Consider the following 15777-nt stretch of genomic DNA (forward strand, 5'->3'; position numbering starts at 1 on the left):
TTCATATAGATTTAAAAAAAACTTTACGGAGAAAGCAAACCATGCAATAATCTGAGTACAGACAACAAAGCAGCCAAAAAGATACCCGCCATATTGGGTAGTCAACATTACTCAGAAATAGCATTTTAAATATTCACTTACCTTTGATGATCTTCATCAGAATACACACCCAGGAATCCCAGTTCCACCATAAATGTTTGATTTGTTCGATAATGTCCATCAGTTATGTCCAAATATCTTCTTTTGTTAGGGCGTTTTGTAAACAAATCTAAAAGCACGTTCAGGTTGCGCTGAACGTCGGACGAAAAGTTTTAAAAAATTCCGTTATAGCCCGTAGAAACATGCCAAACTAAGTATGGAATCAATCTATAAGATGTAAAACTTCATTAATGTTCCAACTGGACAATTCCTATGTCTGTACAAATGAAGTGGAACGTAGCTACTTTTCATGTGAGTGCGCCAGACCGAGGCTGTGGCACTCTGCCAGACCACTCACTCAAAGAACTCTTATGAGCCCCTCCTTTATAGTAGAATCCTCAAAATAGTTTGTAAATACTGTTGACATCTAGTGGAAGCCTTGGGAAGTGAAACATAACTAATATCCCACTGTATCTTCTTTTTTCTTTTTTTTCTTTTTTGAATTTTACCCCCTTTTTTCTCCCCAATTTCGTGGTATCCAATTGTTAGTAGCTACTATCTTGTCTCATCGCTACAACTCCCGTACGGGCTCGGGAGAGACGAAGGTCAAAAGTCATGCGTCCTCCGATACACAACCCAACCAAGCCGCACTGCTTCTTAACATAGCGTGCATCCAACCCCGAAGCCAGCCGCACCAATGTGTCAGTGGCCCGCCACAGGAGTCGCTGGTGCGCGATGAGACAAGGATATCCCTACCGGCCAAACCCTCCCTAACCCAGATGACGCTAGGCCAATCGCCCCACGGACCTCCCGGTCGCGGCCGGTTACGAAAGAGCCTGGGCGCGAACCCAGGCAGTACAGTGCCCTTAACCACTGCGCCACCCGGGAGGCCCCCCACTGTATCTTCAAAGGTGGCTGAGTTGAAAAACTACAAACTTCAGATTTCCCACTTCCTGGTTGGATTTTTTATCAGGTTTTTGCCTGCCATATGAGTTCTGTTATACTCACAGACATCATTCAAACAGTTTTAGAAAACACTCTGAAGTTTCTATCTAAATTTACTAATTATATGCATATTCTAGCTTTTACAGCTGAGTAGCAGGCAGCTTAATTTGGGCACGTTTTTCATCCAAGCTACCCAATACTGCCCCCTACCCCAAAGAAGTTAAGGCAAAAACAAAAGTAGGGTGTGTGTATAACGCAAACGTCTAGCAACCCAGCGGTTGCATGTTCGAATCTCATCACGGACAACAATAGCATTTTAGCTTATTAGCACCCATCCAGTACCGGGTCTGACCCCCTTTCCCTCCAGAACAGCCTACATTCTTCGGGGCATGGATTCTATGCTCAGAGATGCTGTGGTGTTCAAATGTTATTTGACGAACAGAACTGTAAATGAAAGCGATCTATACTTGTTCCGGAACAGAACTGTTATTTTAAAAGCTTTGTACCCGTTAATTACATTATTTTACGTTCCTGACATTTTTTTTCCAGTCCCCCAAAAATCCAACGAAGTGCCAATGCAAAGCTTTCACTCTGTCACTCAGAAACGTATTCCTGTGTCGGCCTGCCAGTTTGTGTGTAGGTGTAGGCTACCAGCCCCTTCCACTCTGAAGTATAGGTTACTAGCCTACTGACGATGTTACAAGCGTGATTTCGATATTATGGAGAGATGTTTAATTAGAGAATAAGGGATTAACATTTTCAATGCTAGTTAAGGATACTATAGTTATCAGGTTTCACATTGGATTTAACTAACTTCAAAAAGGTAAGACGTGTTTTTCATTCTAGTGCTGTTCTGCACACACAAGCTTGTCAGCTATCTACACTGGTCTGTCCGTAGTGACTGGCAGCACAGTGTTTGTGTTTGTCTTTCATTATGATTAAGCCATGCTGTTAAGCAAAATACAATTAGCTCATAACGACTTTCCTATACAGATTAAATAATGATTCTGAATGAAACTATTCGATTTTTAAGTTCCAACCCCCCCCTCCCCCCCTCTCCACACCACTGCCACTGTCTGTTGTCATCCATGCATAGTCACAACTCTACCTACATGTACATACTACCTCAACTAACCGGTGCTCCTGCACATTGACTCTGTACCGGCACCCCCCTGTATATATTGTCATTTTTTTTACTGCTGCTCTTTAATTACTTGTTACTTTAATCTCATATTCTTGTCCATATTTTTTTTGAAACTGCGCTGTTGGTTAGGGTTTCGTAAGTAAGCATTTCACTGTAAGGTCTACCTACACCTGTTGTATTCGGTGCATGTGACTAATACAATTTTATTTGATTGTACGAGTTGCAATTTGTAACTTATTGTACGAATTGAAATTCGTAACATCATATGAAATGGATGATGGACATCCACAAATTAATACATACCATATGAAACGAAACATATCATACTAATTGGAGTGTTCTGGATTTACATTTACTATGTTACGTAGACCCCTGAGTCCAGGTTGGTAGGCCTACAACTGTTATACCTATAGTATTAACATTTAGTATGCTCGTCATGAATCATTTCAAGGATTTCTGCAGAAAGTACAGGTTTTTAGAAAATAAAGCCACTGTAACTGTTGATGATTTTTCATTGCAATGTCTTAACCCTTGCACTATAAATTGTGCATACCATCAAAGAGTGGACCACGAACAAAACAAAAACAACGGTGCAAATGCATTTAATGCATGACATTGTTATGTGCAAATATCACTTGTTTTTTATTATATGTCTGTAGGCTATGGTGTTCAAGCAATGACATTCCATGACAGCATGGTTTAATCATAATGAAAGACAAACACAAACACTGTGCATGCAAACTGTAACGTTTTTTGAAACATAATTTGAAGCTATAACAGTATTGTTTACAAAGTTTTCTGTGATACCAAAAACAATGGACTAAGTGCTTTTTAGTTTTTTGGTTTTGATCATGTTATATTCTTCTAAATCAAGGGATACAGACTATTTCCCTAATTAAAATTACTGGAACTCTTACAGACTTTTAGTAACCTACAGTATGAAAAAGCAGTGTACTCCTAGATCATTTGAATCGTAGATCAGCTTCCTGTACACTAAGGCTGTGAATTGCCAGGGACCTCCAGATATTATCTTAATGCTTAGCTCCCGATAGGATATGTATTGCGATGCGACACTGCGATTCTATTGGCGTTTTGATGTTCCAAACATATTGCTCACTATTTGTCTGCTGCTGAGAGACGAGAGATGAGAAAACACGTTTTGTTCAGTCATGGAAGTAAAAGTGCTGAAAATACATTGATCACTATTTAAAAAGAAGATGGACAACAAGCTATAGGATGAAAAATACCATAGTTTTTCCGCAGGTACACCCGGCTAGCGCTGGCTAACGCTACATTCAGTGCATTCGTAAAGTATTCAGACCGCATCACTTTTTCCACACTTTGTTACATTACATTACAGCCTTGTTCTTTTTCCTCAATAATCTACAGACAATACCCCATAATTACAGTGAAAACAGGTTCTTAGATATTTGTACAAATGTGTGTGTGTATAATATATATATATATATATATATATATATAAAATATATAACTGAAATACCTTATTTACATAAGTATTCAGGCCGTTTGCTGAGACTCGAAATTGAGCTTGGGTGCGTCCTGTTTCCATTGATCATCCTTCAGATCTTTTTACAACATGATTGGAGTCCACCTGTGGTCAATTCCATTGATTGGACATTATTTGGAAATGCGCCCCCCTGTCTATATAAGGTCCCAACAGTTGACAGTGCATGTCAGAGCAAAAACCAAGCCATGAGGTGGATGGAATTGTCTGTAGAGCTTCGATACAGGATTTGGTCGAGGCAGAGATCAGAGGAAAAGGTACCAAAACAATTCAGAAGCATTGAAGGTCCCCAAGAACACAGTGGCCTACATCATTCTTAAATGGAAAAAGTTTGGAACCACCAAGACTCTTCCTACAGTTGGCCGCCAGGCCAAACAGAGCAATTGGGGGAGAAGGGCCTTGGTCAGGGAGGTGACCAAGAACCCAATGGTCACTCTGACAGAGCTCCAGAGTTCCTCTGTGGCAATGGGAGAACAATCCAGAAGGACAACCATTTCTGCAGCACTCCCCCAATCAGATGGAATCCACTCCTCAGTAAAAGGCACATGACATCCCGCTTGGAGTTTGCCAAAAGGCACATAAAGACTCTTAGACCATGAGAAACTACATTCTTTGCTCTGATGAAACCAAGAATGAACTCTTTGGCCTGAATGCCAAGCATCACGTCTGGAGGAAACCTGGCACCATCCCTTCAATGAAGCATGGGGGTGGCAGCATCATGCTGTGGGGATGTTTTTCAGCGGCAGCGACAGGGAGACTAGTCGGGATCATGGGAAAGATGAACGGAGCAAAGTACCGAGAGATCCTTGATGAAAACATGCTCCAGAGCACTCAGGACCTCAGACTGGGGAGAAGGTTCACCTTCCAACGACCCTAAGCACACAGCCAAGACAACATAGAAGTGGCTTTGGGACAAGTCTCTGAGTGTTCTTGAGTGGCCCAGCCAGAGCCCAGACCCGATCAAACATCTCTGGAGAGACCTGAAAATAGCTGTGCAGCGACACTCCCCATCTAACCTGGCAGAGCTTGAAAGGATCTGCAGAGAAGAATGGGATAAACTCCCCAACTACAGGTGTGCCAAGCTTGTATCATCATACCCACTGAGTAAAGGGTCTGAATACTTATTTTATTTGTCATAAATTAGCATACATTTTTAAAAACCTGTTTTTGTTTTATCATTATGGGGTATTTTGTGTAGATTGATGAGGGGGGGAAACTATTTATTCCATTTCAGAATAAAGTCTGTAACGTAACAAAATGTCAAGGTGAAAAAGTCAAGTTCAAGGTCAAAGTCAAGGAAAAGGTCAAGGTGTCTGAATACTTTCCGAAGACACTGTATAGTAGCCCAAAAATAATATATCATATTTACCTACTGAACAAAATCAAACTCATTTGCAGGCTTAAGTATACAGTTATTTCCCCCAAATAAATGTGGCCTAGGGATAGGTAACTATCGATTTATTCCCCCATCACTAATGTACACCTGGACTGTGTTTTACCTATATACTCTTTCCCTTGAAGTTGGCATGTTCTCAAGGATAGTGAGGGAAGGATATGAGGAGAGCAGGAGACAGAGAGAGAGTGAAAAATGGGAGAGGGAGGAAGCCAGTCCACTCAGCCAGGTGGTGAGTCCATGTAATGTCTCCAATGTTATTATTGTTCTCTTGGCACAAGGCCCTGGCCGGAAATCAATCCGCCGGCTGGGAGGCTGTAACACTGCTGCGATTTGACTCGCTCTCTTTCCCAGTTTTCACTCTCTATGAGTTGCTTACACACAGTGTACAAAACTAGCAGGATGTTAGTTTGCACATTCATCTCTTTATTTTCTGATTATCAAACAGTCTTTAAAAAAAAAATACTGCATTTGTTTTGGACCACACAATTGTCTAATGTACTATTAATACTTTAAAGGCCCAACCAGGCCTAGAGAAGAGAGGGTAGTCCATACTATCCAAAACATAGTAGAGTGAGATGATGTAAAACAAAAACCAGAAAAAAACAATTCCAAAACATTATGCGGAATCTTCTCTGGCATATCACAATCTAACGACTTAGTGGAGTAGCCCTGGGCCCTGACGTCTTTGAATGGGCTCTACAGTGAGAGAGAATAGAGAGTGGACAGCAAGTGTTTTGTGCCCCTGCTGTGTGTGAGGAAAGCCCATACTATGACATGCTGCTGGACGTTGTACTGCGACATTATTTAAGTGGAGTGGCTTATCTGATTCATTCTTTTTTTTGTGTGTCACAGCTGCCACCCCCTCAATGCAAAATTGGATGGTGTTCAAAACTGAAGACTGTGTGAAGGTAAAGCTTTGAACATTTATGATGTGTGTGTGTGTGTTAGGGGTGTGAACGTTTAAATACAATTGGGATCCTTAACACATAACTGAACATTTTAATCACAGTGCAGTTATCACAAAACATATGATTTTACATGTTATAGTCTAACTAGACGATAGGCTATAAAGGCCTCGGGAAAGTTGTGTAATTTAAATAAATCCAGAGAGGATGATGTAAACTTTAGGCTACTTTGGTGAATTTGCGAGGCATATTAGATAAGACATTGAAAGATACAGATAACCAAGACATACAGTGCGTATTCAGGCCCCTTGACTTTTTTCACATTTAGTTACGTTACAGCCTTATTCTAAAATGGATTCAATATTATATACATTTTTTCAGCAATCTACACACAATACCCTGTAACAACAAAGCGAATAACAGGTTTTTAGATTTTTTGCAAATGTATTAAAAATAAAAAACATACCTTATTTGAGCTGAGTTACATCCTGTTTCCATTGATCATCCTTGAGATGTTTCTACAACTTGATTGGAGTCCACCTGTGGTAAATTCAATTGATTGGACATGATTTGGAAAGGCACACACCTGTCTATATAAGGTCCCACAGTTGACAGTGCATGTCAGAGCATAAACCAAGCCATATGGTCGAAATAATTGTCCATCGAGCTCCGAGACAGGATTGTGTCGAGGCACAGATCTGGGGAAGGGTAAGAAAACATTTCGGCAGCATTGAAGGTTCCGAAAAATACAGTGGCCTCCATCATTCTTAAATGGAAGAAATTTGGAACGACCAAGACTCTTCCTAGAGCTGGCCGCCCGACCAAACTGACCAATCGGGGAGAAGGGCCTTGATCAGGGAGGTGACCAAGAACCCGATGGTCACTCTGACAGAGCTCCAGAGTTCCTCTGTGGAGATAGTTGTCCTTCTGGAAGGTTCTCCCATCTCTTCAGCACTCCACCAATCAGACCAATATGGTAGAGTGACCAGAGGGAAGCCATTCCTCAGTAAAAGGCACATGACGGATCGCCTGGAGTTTGCCAAAAGGCACCGGAAGACATAGACCATGAGAAACTAGATTCTCTGGTCTGATGAAACCAAGATTGAACTGTTTGGCCTGAATACCAAGCATCACGTCTGGAGGAAACCTGGCACCATTCCTACAATGAATCATGGTGGTGGCAGCATCATGCTGTGGGTATCTTTTTCAGCGACTGGCAGACTAGTTGGGATCAAGGGAAAGATGAACAGAGAAAAGTACAGAGATCCTTGATGAAAAGCTGCTCCAGAGTGCTCAGGACCTCAGACTGGGGCGAAGATTCACCTTCCATCAACGACCCTAAGCACACAGCCAAGACAATGCAGGAATGGCTTTGAATGTCCTTGAGTGGCCCAGCCAGAGCCCGGACTTGAACCCAATCGAACATCTCTGGAGAGACCTGAAAATAGCTGTGCAGCAATGCTCCCCATCTAACCTGACAGAGCTTGAGAGGATATGCAGAGAGGAATGGGAGAAACTCCCCTTAATACGGTTGAGCCAAGCTTGTAACATCATACCCAAGAAGACTCAAGGCTGTAATCACTACCAAAGGTGCTTCAACTAAGTACTTAGTAAATGGTCTGAATGCTTATGTAAATGTGATATTTCAGTTATGTTTTAAAAATAAATTGGCACAAATTTCTAATGTAACAATGTGCAAAAGGTCAAGGGGTCTGAATATTTTCAGAAGGCACTGTATGCACACCTCTCTCTCCCACACGCTGGCTCGCCTGCTCTTTCTCTTTGCTAATGATGCGAGATACAGCATACCATTTGCTAGATGCAGCTTTTGATTGCCTAGTGCAATAGTTCTGACTTCGTCTACTTGGTGTCCGACCTGCCTATACTGTGCCCCTCCCCTCTCTCATCGTCCCTCGCTAGTTCGCTTTGAAAGATGCGAGCGTATGTGTTCACTCATCCCTTGGAAAACAGTGTGCACAGTCATTTTAGCTTGGACTTCATGCTAGTTAAAGCTGCTTTCTCTGATCTTTACACCACACCTACACACACACACACACACACACACACATACAGCACCCCGAGCTTGGCACACTCCCCACATAACACGCACATCCCAACTTAGCTGTCACAATCTTGACACTCAGCGATAGGAGTCAACACCGGGATGTCGACATGCAAGGAGTCGAGGAATCAATTATTTTGGAGTCAACTTTCCACCTCTACGTCCTCGCCGTTACCCGTTGGAAAAATTAGAAAGGCAAATGACAAAAGCGAAGTCCTGTATGGCCGTACATAGAGAAGTTAAACGAGAAGGTGGTGAAATGCAAACTTTGGTGGAATTGAGGTACGGTAATGGTAGTACAGGTGCAAAGCCTTAATCATCAGAAAGGGACGCACCAGGAGACCCAAACCTTTGCCGGCAGCAGCACAGCTGCATTGTGAATTCACGTGGAATTTGAATGACATTTGCTTGTCGTTTTAATGGGAACCCGCGAAAAGATTGGTTGTTTTAAACTTTAAAAATATATATATTTGTCACGTGTGTGTGTGTATACAGTTGAAGTCAGAAGTTTACATACACCTTAGCCAAATACATTTAAACTCAGTTTTTCACAATTCCTGAAATGTAATCCTAGTAAACATTCCCTGTCTTAGGGTCAGTTAGGATCACCACTTTATTGTAAGAATGTGAAACGTCACAATAATACTAGAGATAATCTTTTATTTCTCTCATCACATTCCCAGTGGGTCAGAAGTTTTCATGCACTCAATTAGTATTTGGTAGCATTGCCTTTTAAATAGATTAACTTGGGTCAAATGTTTCGGGTAGCCTTCCACAAGCTTCCCACAATAAGTTGGGTGAATTTTGGCCCATTACTCCTGACAGAGCTGGTGTAACTGAGTCAGGTTTGTAGGCCTTCTTGCTCGCACACGCTTTTTCAGTTCTGCCCACAAATTTTCTATGGGATTGAGGTCAGGGCTTTGTGATGGCCACTCCAATACTGTGTTGTCCTTAGGCCATTTTGCCACAACTTTGTATGCTTGGGGTCATTGTCCATTTGGAAGACCCATTTGCGACCAAGCTTTAACTTCCTGACAGATGTCTTGAGATGTTGCTTAATTTTCCTTCCTCATGATGCCATCTATTTTGTGAAGTCCCTCCTGCAGCAAAGCCCCCCCACAACATGATGCTGCCACCTCCGTGCTTCACGGTTGGGATGGTGTTCTTCAGCTTGCAAGCTTGCAAGCCTCCCCCTTTTTCTTCCAAACATAACAATGGTCATTACGGCCAAACAGTTTTATTTTTGTTTCATCAGACCAGAGGACATTTCTGAAAAAAGTACCATCTTTGTACTTTGCAGTTGCAAACCATAGTCTGGCTTTTTATGGTGGTTTTGGAACAGTGGCTTCTTCCTTGCTGAGCAGCCTTTCAGATTATGTCGATATAGGACTCGTTTTACTGTGGATATAGATACTTTTGTACCTGTTTCCTCCAGCACCTTCAAGGTCCTTTTATGTTTTTCTGGGATTGATTTGCACTTTCGCACCAAAGTACGTTCATCTCTAGGAGACAGAACGCGTCTCCTTTCTGAGTGGTATGACGGCTGCGTGGTCCCATGGTGTTTATACTTGCATACTATTGTTTGTACACATGAACGTGGGACCTTCAGGCGTTTGGAAATTGCTCCCAAGGATGAACCAGACTTGTGGAGGTCTACAATTTCTTTCCCTGAGGTCTTGGCTGATTTCTTCTGATTTTCCCATGATGTCAAGCAAAAAGGCACGGAGGTTGAAGGTAGGCCTTGAAATACATCAAAAGGTACACCTCCAATTCACTCAAATGATGTCAATTAGCCTATCAGAAGCTTCTAAAGCCTTGACATACTTTTCTGGAATTTTCCAAGCTGTTTAAAGGCACAGTCAAACTTCTGACCCACTGGAATTGTGATACAGTGAAATAATCTGTCTGTAAACAATTGTTGGAAAAATGACTTGTGTCATGCACAAAGTAGATGTCCTAACCGACTTGCCATAACAAGAAACTTGTGGAGTGATTGAAAAACAAATTTTAATGACTCCAACCTAAGTGAATGTAAACTTCCGACTTCAACTGTATGTGTGTGTGTGTGTGTGTGTGTGTGTGTGTGTGTGTGTGTGTGTGTGTGTGTGTGTGTGTATATATATATATATATATATATATATATATATATATATATATATATATATATATATATATATATATATATATATATATATATATACAGGTTAATAAACCAATAATTAAATGTTCAATGTGAAGTGTTTTGGAAATTAACGTCCACCTTTACTCAAGGTGATAGATAACATCTCCATTTTTACAGTGTTCTATGGCCTGATGCCATGTCATTGCTTTGTTGTCAGCACAACTTGATTTCACTGTCACAAGTCTTTATGTTGACATATTAGTATTGTTGTTGAATGAAGGGATAAAATATCCTTCTTCCTGGCTGAACAGGCTGAAAGCTGTCCAGGACTGAGCTTCCGACAGAAAGGATCAATGATGGAATTACAGACCCTCCAAGAGGCCCTGAAAGCGGAAATACAGGTTCATCAGGTAATGGGACTATGCGTTTCTCTGCTTTTCTGCCATTTAACCACCAGTTGTTTACTTCTTTAACCTGGAAATTATCATCAGAGGTGTTTTCGGGAGGAAAGTTGGTAACACACCAAACTGTGCAACAGAATATGGTTGGGTTTTTTGTTAATTCACTCCATCAGATTCTTGCCCTCAGACTGCTGCATGAATACTTCCTCCTTAGACTCATCCTATATGTCTGCTTATCCACCGTCCTTCTCTACTCTGCTTCCCCCAGCCTCTTCCTTCAGCGATTGTCCTTTTAAGTATGGTTTAGTGTCGGGTTTGGGTCAGAAAAATATACTTCAACCTGTTAATGTATACTCTACACTCTTAGAAAAAAAGGTGCTATCTGGAACCTAAAAGAGTTCTTTGGCTGTCCCCGTAGGAGACATGCACTCAATGCATGTCATTCAATGCAGAACCCTTTCCAAAGAGGGTTCTACATGGAATAAAAAAGGGTTCTACTATGGGGACAGCTGACTAACCCTTTTGTAACACTTTTTTTGTAAGAGTGTATACTCTGTAGTCTTATGAGTTGTATTTTCCTGCCATCCATAATGTTTCTGTTTTGAGGTTTGGTGCATGATACCCTCCATCTGGTTCAACCCAAATGCAGAAACCAGAAACATGAAGAAAACTTATCCCCACACATCTATCACTAGCCAGATGTGCTCCTTTCTAGAAACATGTGTTCATTGTTATGAGACTGATCACATTAGATAGACCCACATGTTCAGTGTAGTCCGTATAGTGCTCCTATTCGCAACCACTGGTGTGGCCCATCCAGTTGAGCATGAACCTCCTTGTTTGTCTGGAATGGATTGTACAGTGGGGAGCCATGAATGTGTTCCAAGGTTGCAGTATTGGAAGGTGCCTCTGGGGGCCACTGTGTCTACAGTTTGTATGGCTGTGACAACAAGAAGGCATTAGGTACTGCAACGTTTAAAGGGGGAGGGTGAGCGAAAGGAACGTTCTCTTAGGAAACATGTAAAAACCTATTGCAAAACCTTTTCTCAAACCCTTACGAAGCATGTGACATGTTAGGAACAAGTGGCACAGCCTCTCTCATTGTAATATATTATGTGTATCAATGAAATTGTTATGTGGTTGTTGATAACGTTCTATGATTTCTCTCTCACAGAAACTAGTGTCCCAGATGAAGCAGGATCCACAGGTAAGCCCCTCCTGTCTCCAAGGCAGTTGTACCAGATTGCTAGGCCCAAATACAGTATACGTTTTGGGGTTGACATTAGTGTAATTACTACAGAACAGTTCCGTCTGTTCAGAGGTTTTCAATCTTTTGAAAGAATGTAGTATCCCTATTACTCAGTCTACACAGTTGAAAAATAGGATTTAAAACAGCCTAAGAGGAAAACCGGATAAAAGGCAAGATATGATGTCCTTGTCACTGGGGCTCAGAGGTTTTAGATGTGCTCCAAATTCCACCTCTTTTACTTCACGCTGTCAATTTTGAGAACAGCCTTAAACTCCCCAGAGCTCTGTTATCTCTGTAGTATCCGCCCACCATACTTTATCATCCTGCAGCCCTTTTACGGGGACTCTGCTGTAGCAGCAGCCCATCCCACATTTCAGTGGTGTCCCTACATCCCAGCTCTGAGTTCCCCCTCATGTGGCTGACAGCTGTGGCTGTGGTAGCCCAGTGACGGGAGGGGAGTGGATTACTCTTTCCACCTCATTTCTTCGTCCCGTGGAAAAACGGTGTGCACAGTCATTTTTAGCTTGGACTTCATGCTAGTTAAAGCTGCTGTCTCTGCTCTTTACACCTACACCCACGCACACAAACACAGCACCCCGAGCTTGGCACACTCCCCACATAGCACGCACATCCAACTCAGCTGTCACAAATGAGCAGTTCTTCACAGCTATGTATAAGGGAGCTATAACAAGCTTGTTGCTCTCTGTTTTTTTTTTTCTTCTTTTTGTTATTGTTGCAGAATGCTGATTTGAAGAAGCAGCTCCATGAACGTCAAGCAACGATCACAGCACTGAGTGAGAAGCAGGTAGGCAACTGAAACAGGAGAGGAGACCTGTGGGTGGCTCTGGGATTTCATGTACCATCTCACTGAAACACACCAAGGTCTTCCCCACTCTTACATTACTGCACTGTGTATTAAAATGCTAGAGGTTTCTTCGCATGACAGAGCCTACTTTCACTTCCTGCCAGAGCTATCCTTTCTTTCTTCTCTGTCCTTGTCTCTTTCTTGAGTGGGCCTAGACAAGTCAATGTGGCAGATCTAAGAGTCCTGCATGCCACTGCACATGATGGATGATTTCTGTAGAGTTGAGGGTGTGAGCCTGGGATCACTTTGAGTTGGGTTTTGTCTCCTGCTTGAGGCTAAGGGCTTAGAGTAGGTTTCTGACTGATCCAGTTTCATGGTACGAAAAAGCAGCACTCTGACGCTGTTAACATTCACATCCATTGACAACCATGGGATAGGCAGAGATAAGAGTCATTTGAGACTTTAACAGTTTATCAGACCGATGTACAGCAGTGGTGTAAACTACTTAAGTAAATATACTTAAGTACTACTTAAGTAGTTTTTGGGAATATCTGTTAGTGATGCACCGATATGATATTTTTGGCCGATTCCGATATTTTCCTTGCCTAAAAAAACGATACCAATATTTAAGATTTTAGCAGCCTTTTTAAACATTCTAGTACAGGTAAATAGTTCAAACACACAAATGGACGCAGCAGTCTAAGGAACTGCATCTCAGTGCAAGATGTGTTACAGCCTGGATTCGAACCAGGGACTGTAGTATCACATCCAGCCGTGATTGGGAGTCCCATAGGGTGGCGCACAATTGGCCCAGCGTCGTCCGGGTTTGGCCGGGGTTAGGCCATCATTGTAAATAAGAATTTGTTCTTAATTGACTTGCCTAGTTAAATAAAGGTTACACACACACACACACCACACTGACCAAAAAGTTATATCGTTGGCATTTACGTTTGTCCCCATTACCAGCAAAACATAATCAAACCTATTTCTTTCACTTACTTGCTGTGCTGTTTCGTTGTTCAGTCGTCACATTCGCAATCAGGATTTCTATGGAATGGCATTTGGGTCTTTGCGTGTCAAAAAGTATACTATTTAACACGATTTGACGTGTCCAATAACATGATTTGACGTGTCCAATAACATGATTTGACGTGTCCAATAACACGATTTGACCCATCCGGACCTGAATATGACTGCACGCCACATAATACTTTAACGCGTTCATTAACTTTTTACGTAGTTATTACACATTGATTACACTATCACTCGTATTTCATATTTCACAACGATTCATCGATACATATGCTATGATACTGGTAAAGTTGTCTCGCGCACCTACAGTGCTAGTCATAAAAAAAAGCTAGCTAGCTCATGGATGCAAATAATGTTCATCCCCAAAAACATAGGAAAACGACATAATCTGTTTCAGTAGCTTTATAGTTAGCTAGCTAACTATATAGCTAGGTGCCATCTACAATAACCCTAATTTATAAGACCGTTTTTAATTGATTAATGGTGGTCGGACCCATCTATGTGAAGCTAGCCACAATAAGGATTAGCCACAACAGTGGACTTTGCGGTTAGCCTTCAAAATCAAAGTATGGCATAATTCTACAATTTGTATTAATTTGCATCACTGTCAGTGACATACTTTTATTTTGAAGGCAAACCGCAAATTCCACTATTGTGCGTAATGCTCATTGTGGCTAGCGTCACAACATAACCCGGTCCAGTAGAACCTCGAGTTTCAAGCTACAATAGTCATTTACAACATTAACAATGTCTACACTTTATTTCGGATCAATTTGATGTTATTTTAATGGACAAAAATGAGCTTTTCTTTCAAAAACAATTGACCCCAAACGTTTGAACGGTAGTGTATATATTATTTTGTTGTTGCCAACTTTTAATTCATTACATTCATAAAGAAAATGATGTACTTTCTACTCCATACATTTTCCCTGACACCCAAAAGTACTCGTTACATTTTGACAGAAGATCTGTCCAATTCACACACTTATCAAGAGAACATTCCTGGTCATCCCTACTGCCTCTGATCTAGCGGACTCACTAAACACAAATGCTTAATTTGTAAATGTTGGAGTGTGCCCCTGGCTATCCGTAAATCTAGTAGTATTTTACTGGGGGACTTTTACTTGAGTCGTTTTCTATTAACTTTTTATGGCTGCAGGGGCAGTATTGAGTAGCTTGGATGAAAGGTGCCCATATCAAACGACCTGCTCCTCAGTCATAGTTGCTAATATTTGCATATTATCATTAGTATTGGATAGAAAACACTCTGAAGTTTCTAAAACTGTTTGAATGATGTCTGTGAGTATAACAGAACTCATATTGGCAGGCAAAATCCTGAGTTGAAATCAAAACAGGAAGTCAGAAATCTGAGCTTGTATGTATTCACCACAGTCCGAAATGAAATCCCCTTGAGATATGAATGATGTTGCACTGCCTAGGGGTTCCACTAGATGTCAACCATCAATATAAATTATAATGAGGCTTCTATGTTGTTGTGGGAGTGAATGAGAGCAGAATATATCAGATGTCCATCAAGCAGCCATTTTGTGATCGTGCTTTTTCCTGGTCGTCACTTGCGTTCCATTGCTCACGATGACCAGAAGGAGTACTCCGGTTGGAACTTTATTGAAGCTATATGTTAAAAACATCCTAAAGATTGATTCTGTACTTAGTTTGAAATGTTTCTTCAACTGGTAATATCACTTTTTGAAGTTTTTGTCCGATATAACGCTGACCAGAATTAGCGTTTGGACATGTATACCAAACGCGCTAACAAAATAAGGTATTTGACATAAATAACAGACATTTTTGAACAGAACAAACATTTATTGTGGACCTGGGATTCCTGGAGTGCTTTCTGATGTAGATCATCAAAGGTAAGGGAATATTTATCCTCTAATTTCTTGTTTATGTTGACGCCATCTTTGCGGCTGTGGTGTTTTTAAATTGAGCGCCGTCTCAGATTATTGCATGCATTTCTTTTTCCGTAAAGTTTCTTGAAATCTGACACAGCGGTTGCATTAAGGAGAGGTATATCTATAATTCCATGTGT

The 15777-nt window shown here is 41.3% G+C and overlaps 1 protein-coding gene across 7 annotated transcripts in view; it reads left to right on the forward strand.

The window, feature by feature from the left end:
* Positions 1-15777, forward strand: part of LOC110506321 (PHD finger protein 21A) — a 51786-nt gene that overhangs the window by 2095 nt on the left and 33914 nt on the right. For all 7 annotated transcript variants that reach the window (XR_005039674.1, XM_036963432.1, XM_021585856.2 and 4 more), the window contains exons 2-5: positions 6001-6056; positions 10549-10647; positions 11813-11845; positions 12627-12692. Coding sequence is in view for 6 of the 7 variants with exons in the window: in XM_036963432.1 (XP_036819327.1) it covers positions 6015-6056; positions 10549-10647; positions 11813-11845; positions 12627-12692 (240 nt within the window). In the remaining variant the exon portion in view is untranslated. The remainder of the gene's footprint in view (positions 1-6000; positions 6057-10548; positions 10648-11812; positions 11846-12626; positions 12693-15777) is intronic.

Source organism: Oncorhynchus mykiss, chromosome 26 (assembly GCF_013265735.2).
Source record: "Oncorhynchus mykiss isolate Arlee chromosome 26, USDA_OmykA_1.1, whole genome shotgun sequence".
Classification (NCBI taxonomy): domain Eukaryota; kingdom Metazoa; phylum Chordata; class Actinopteri; order Salmoniformes; family Salmonidae; genus Oncorhynchus; species Oncorhynchus mykiss.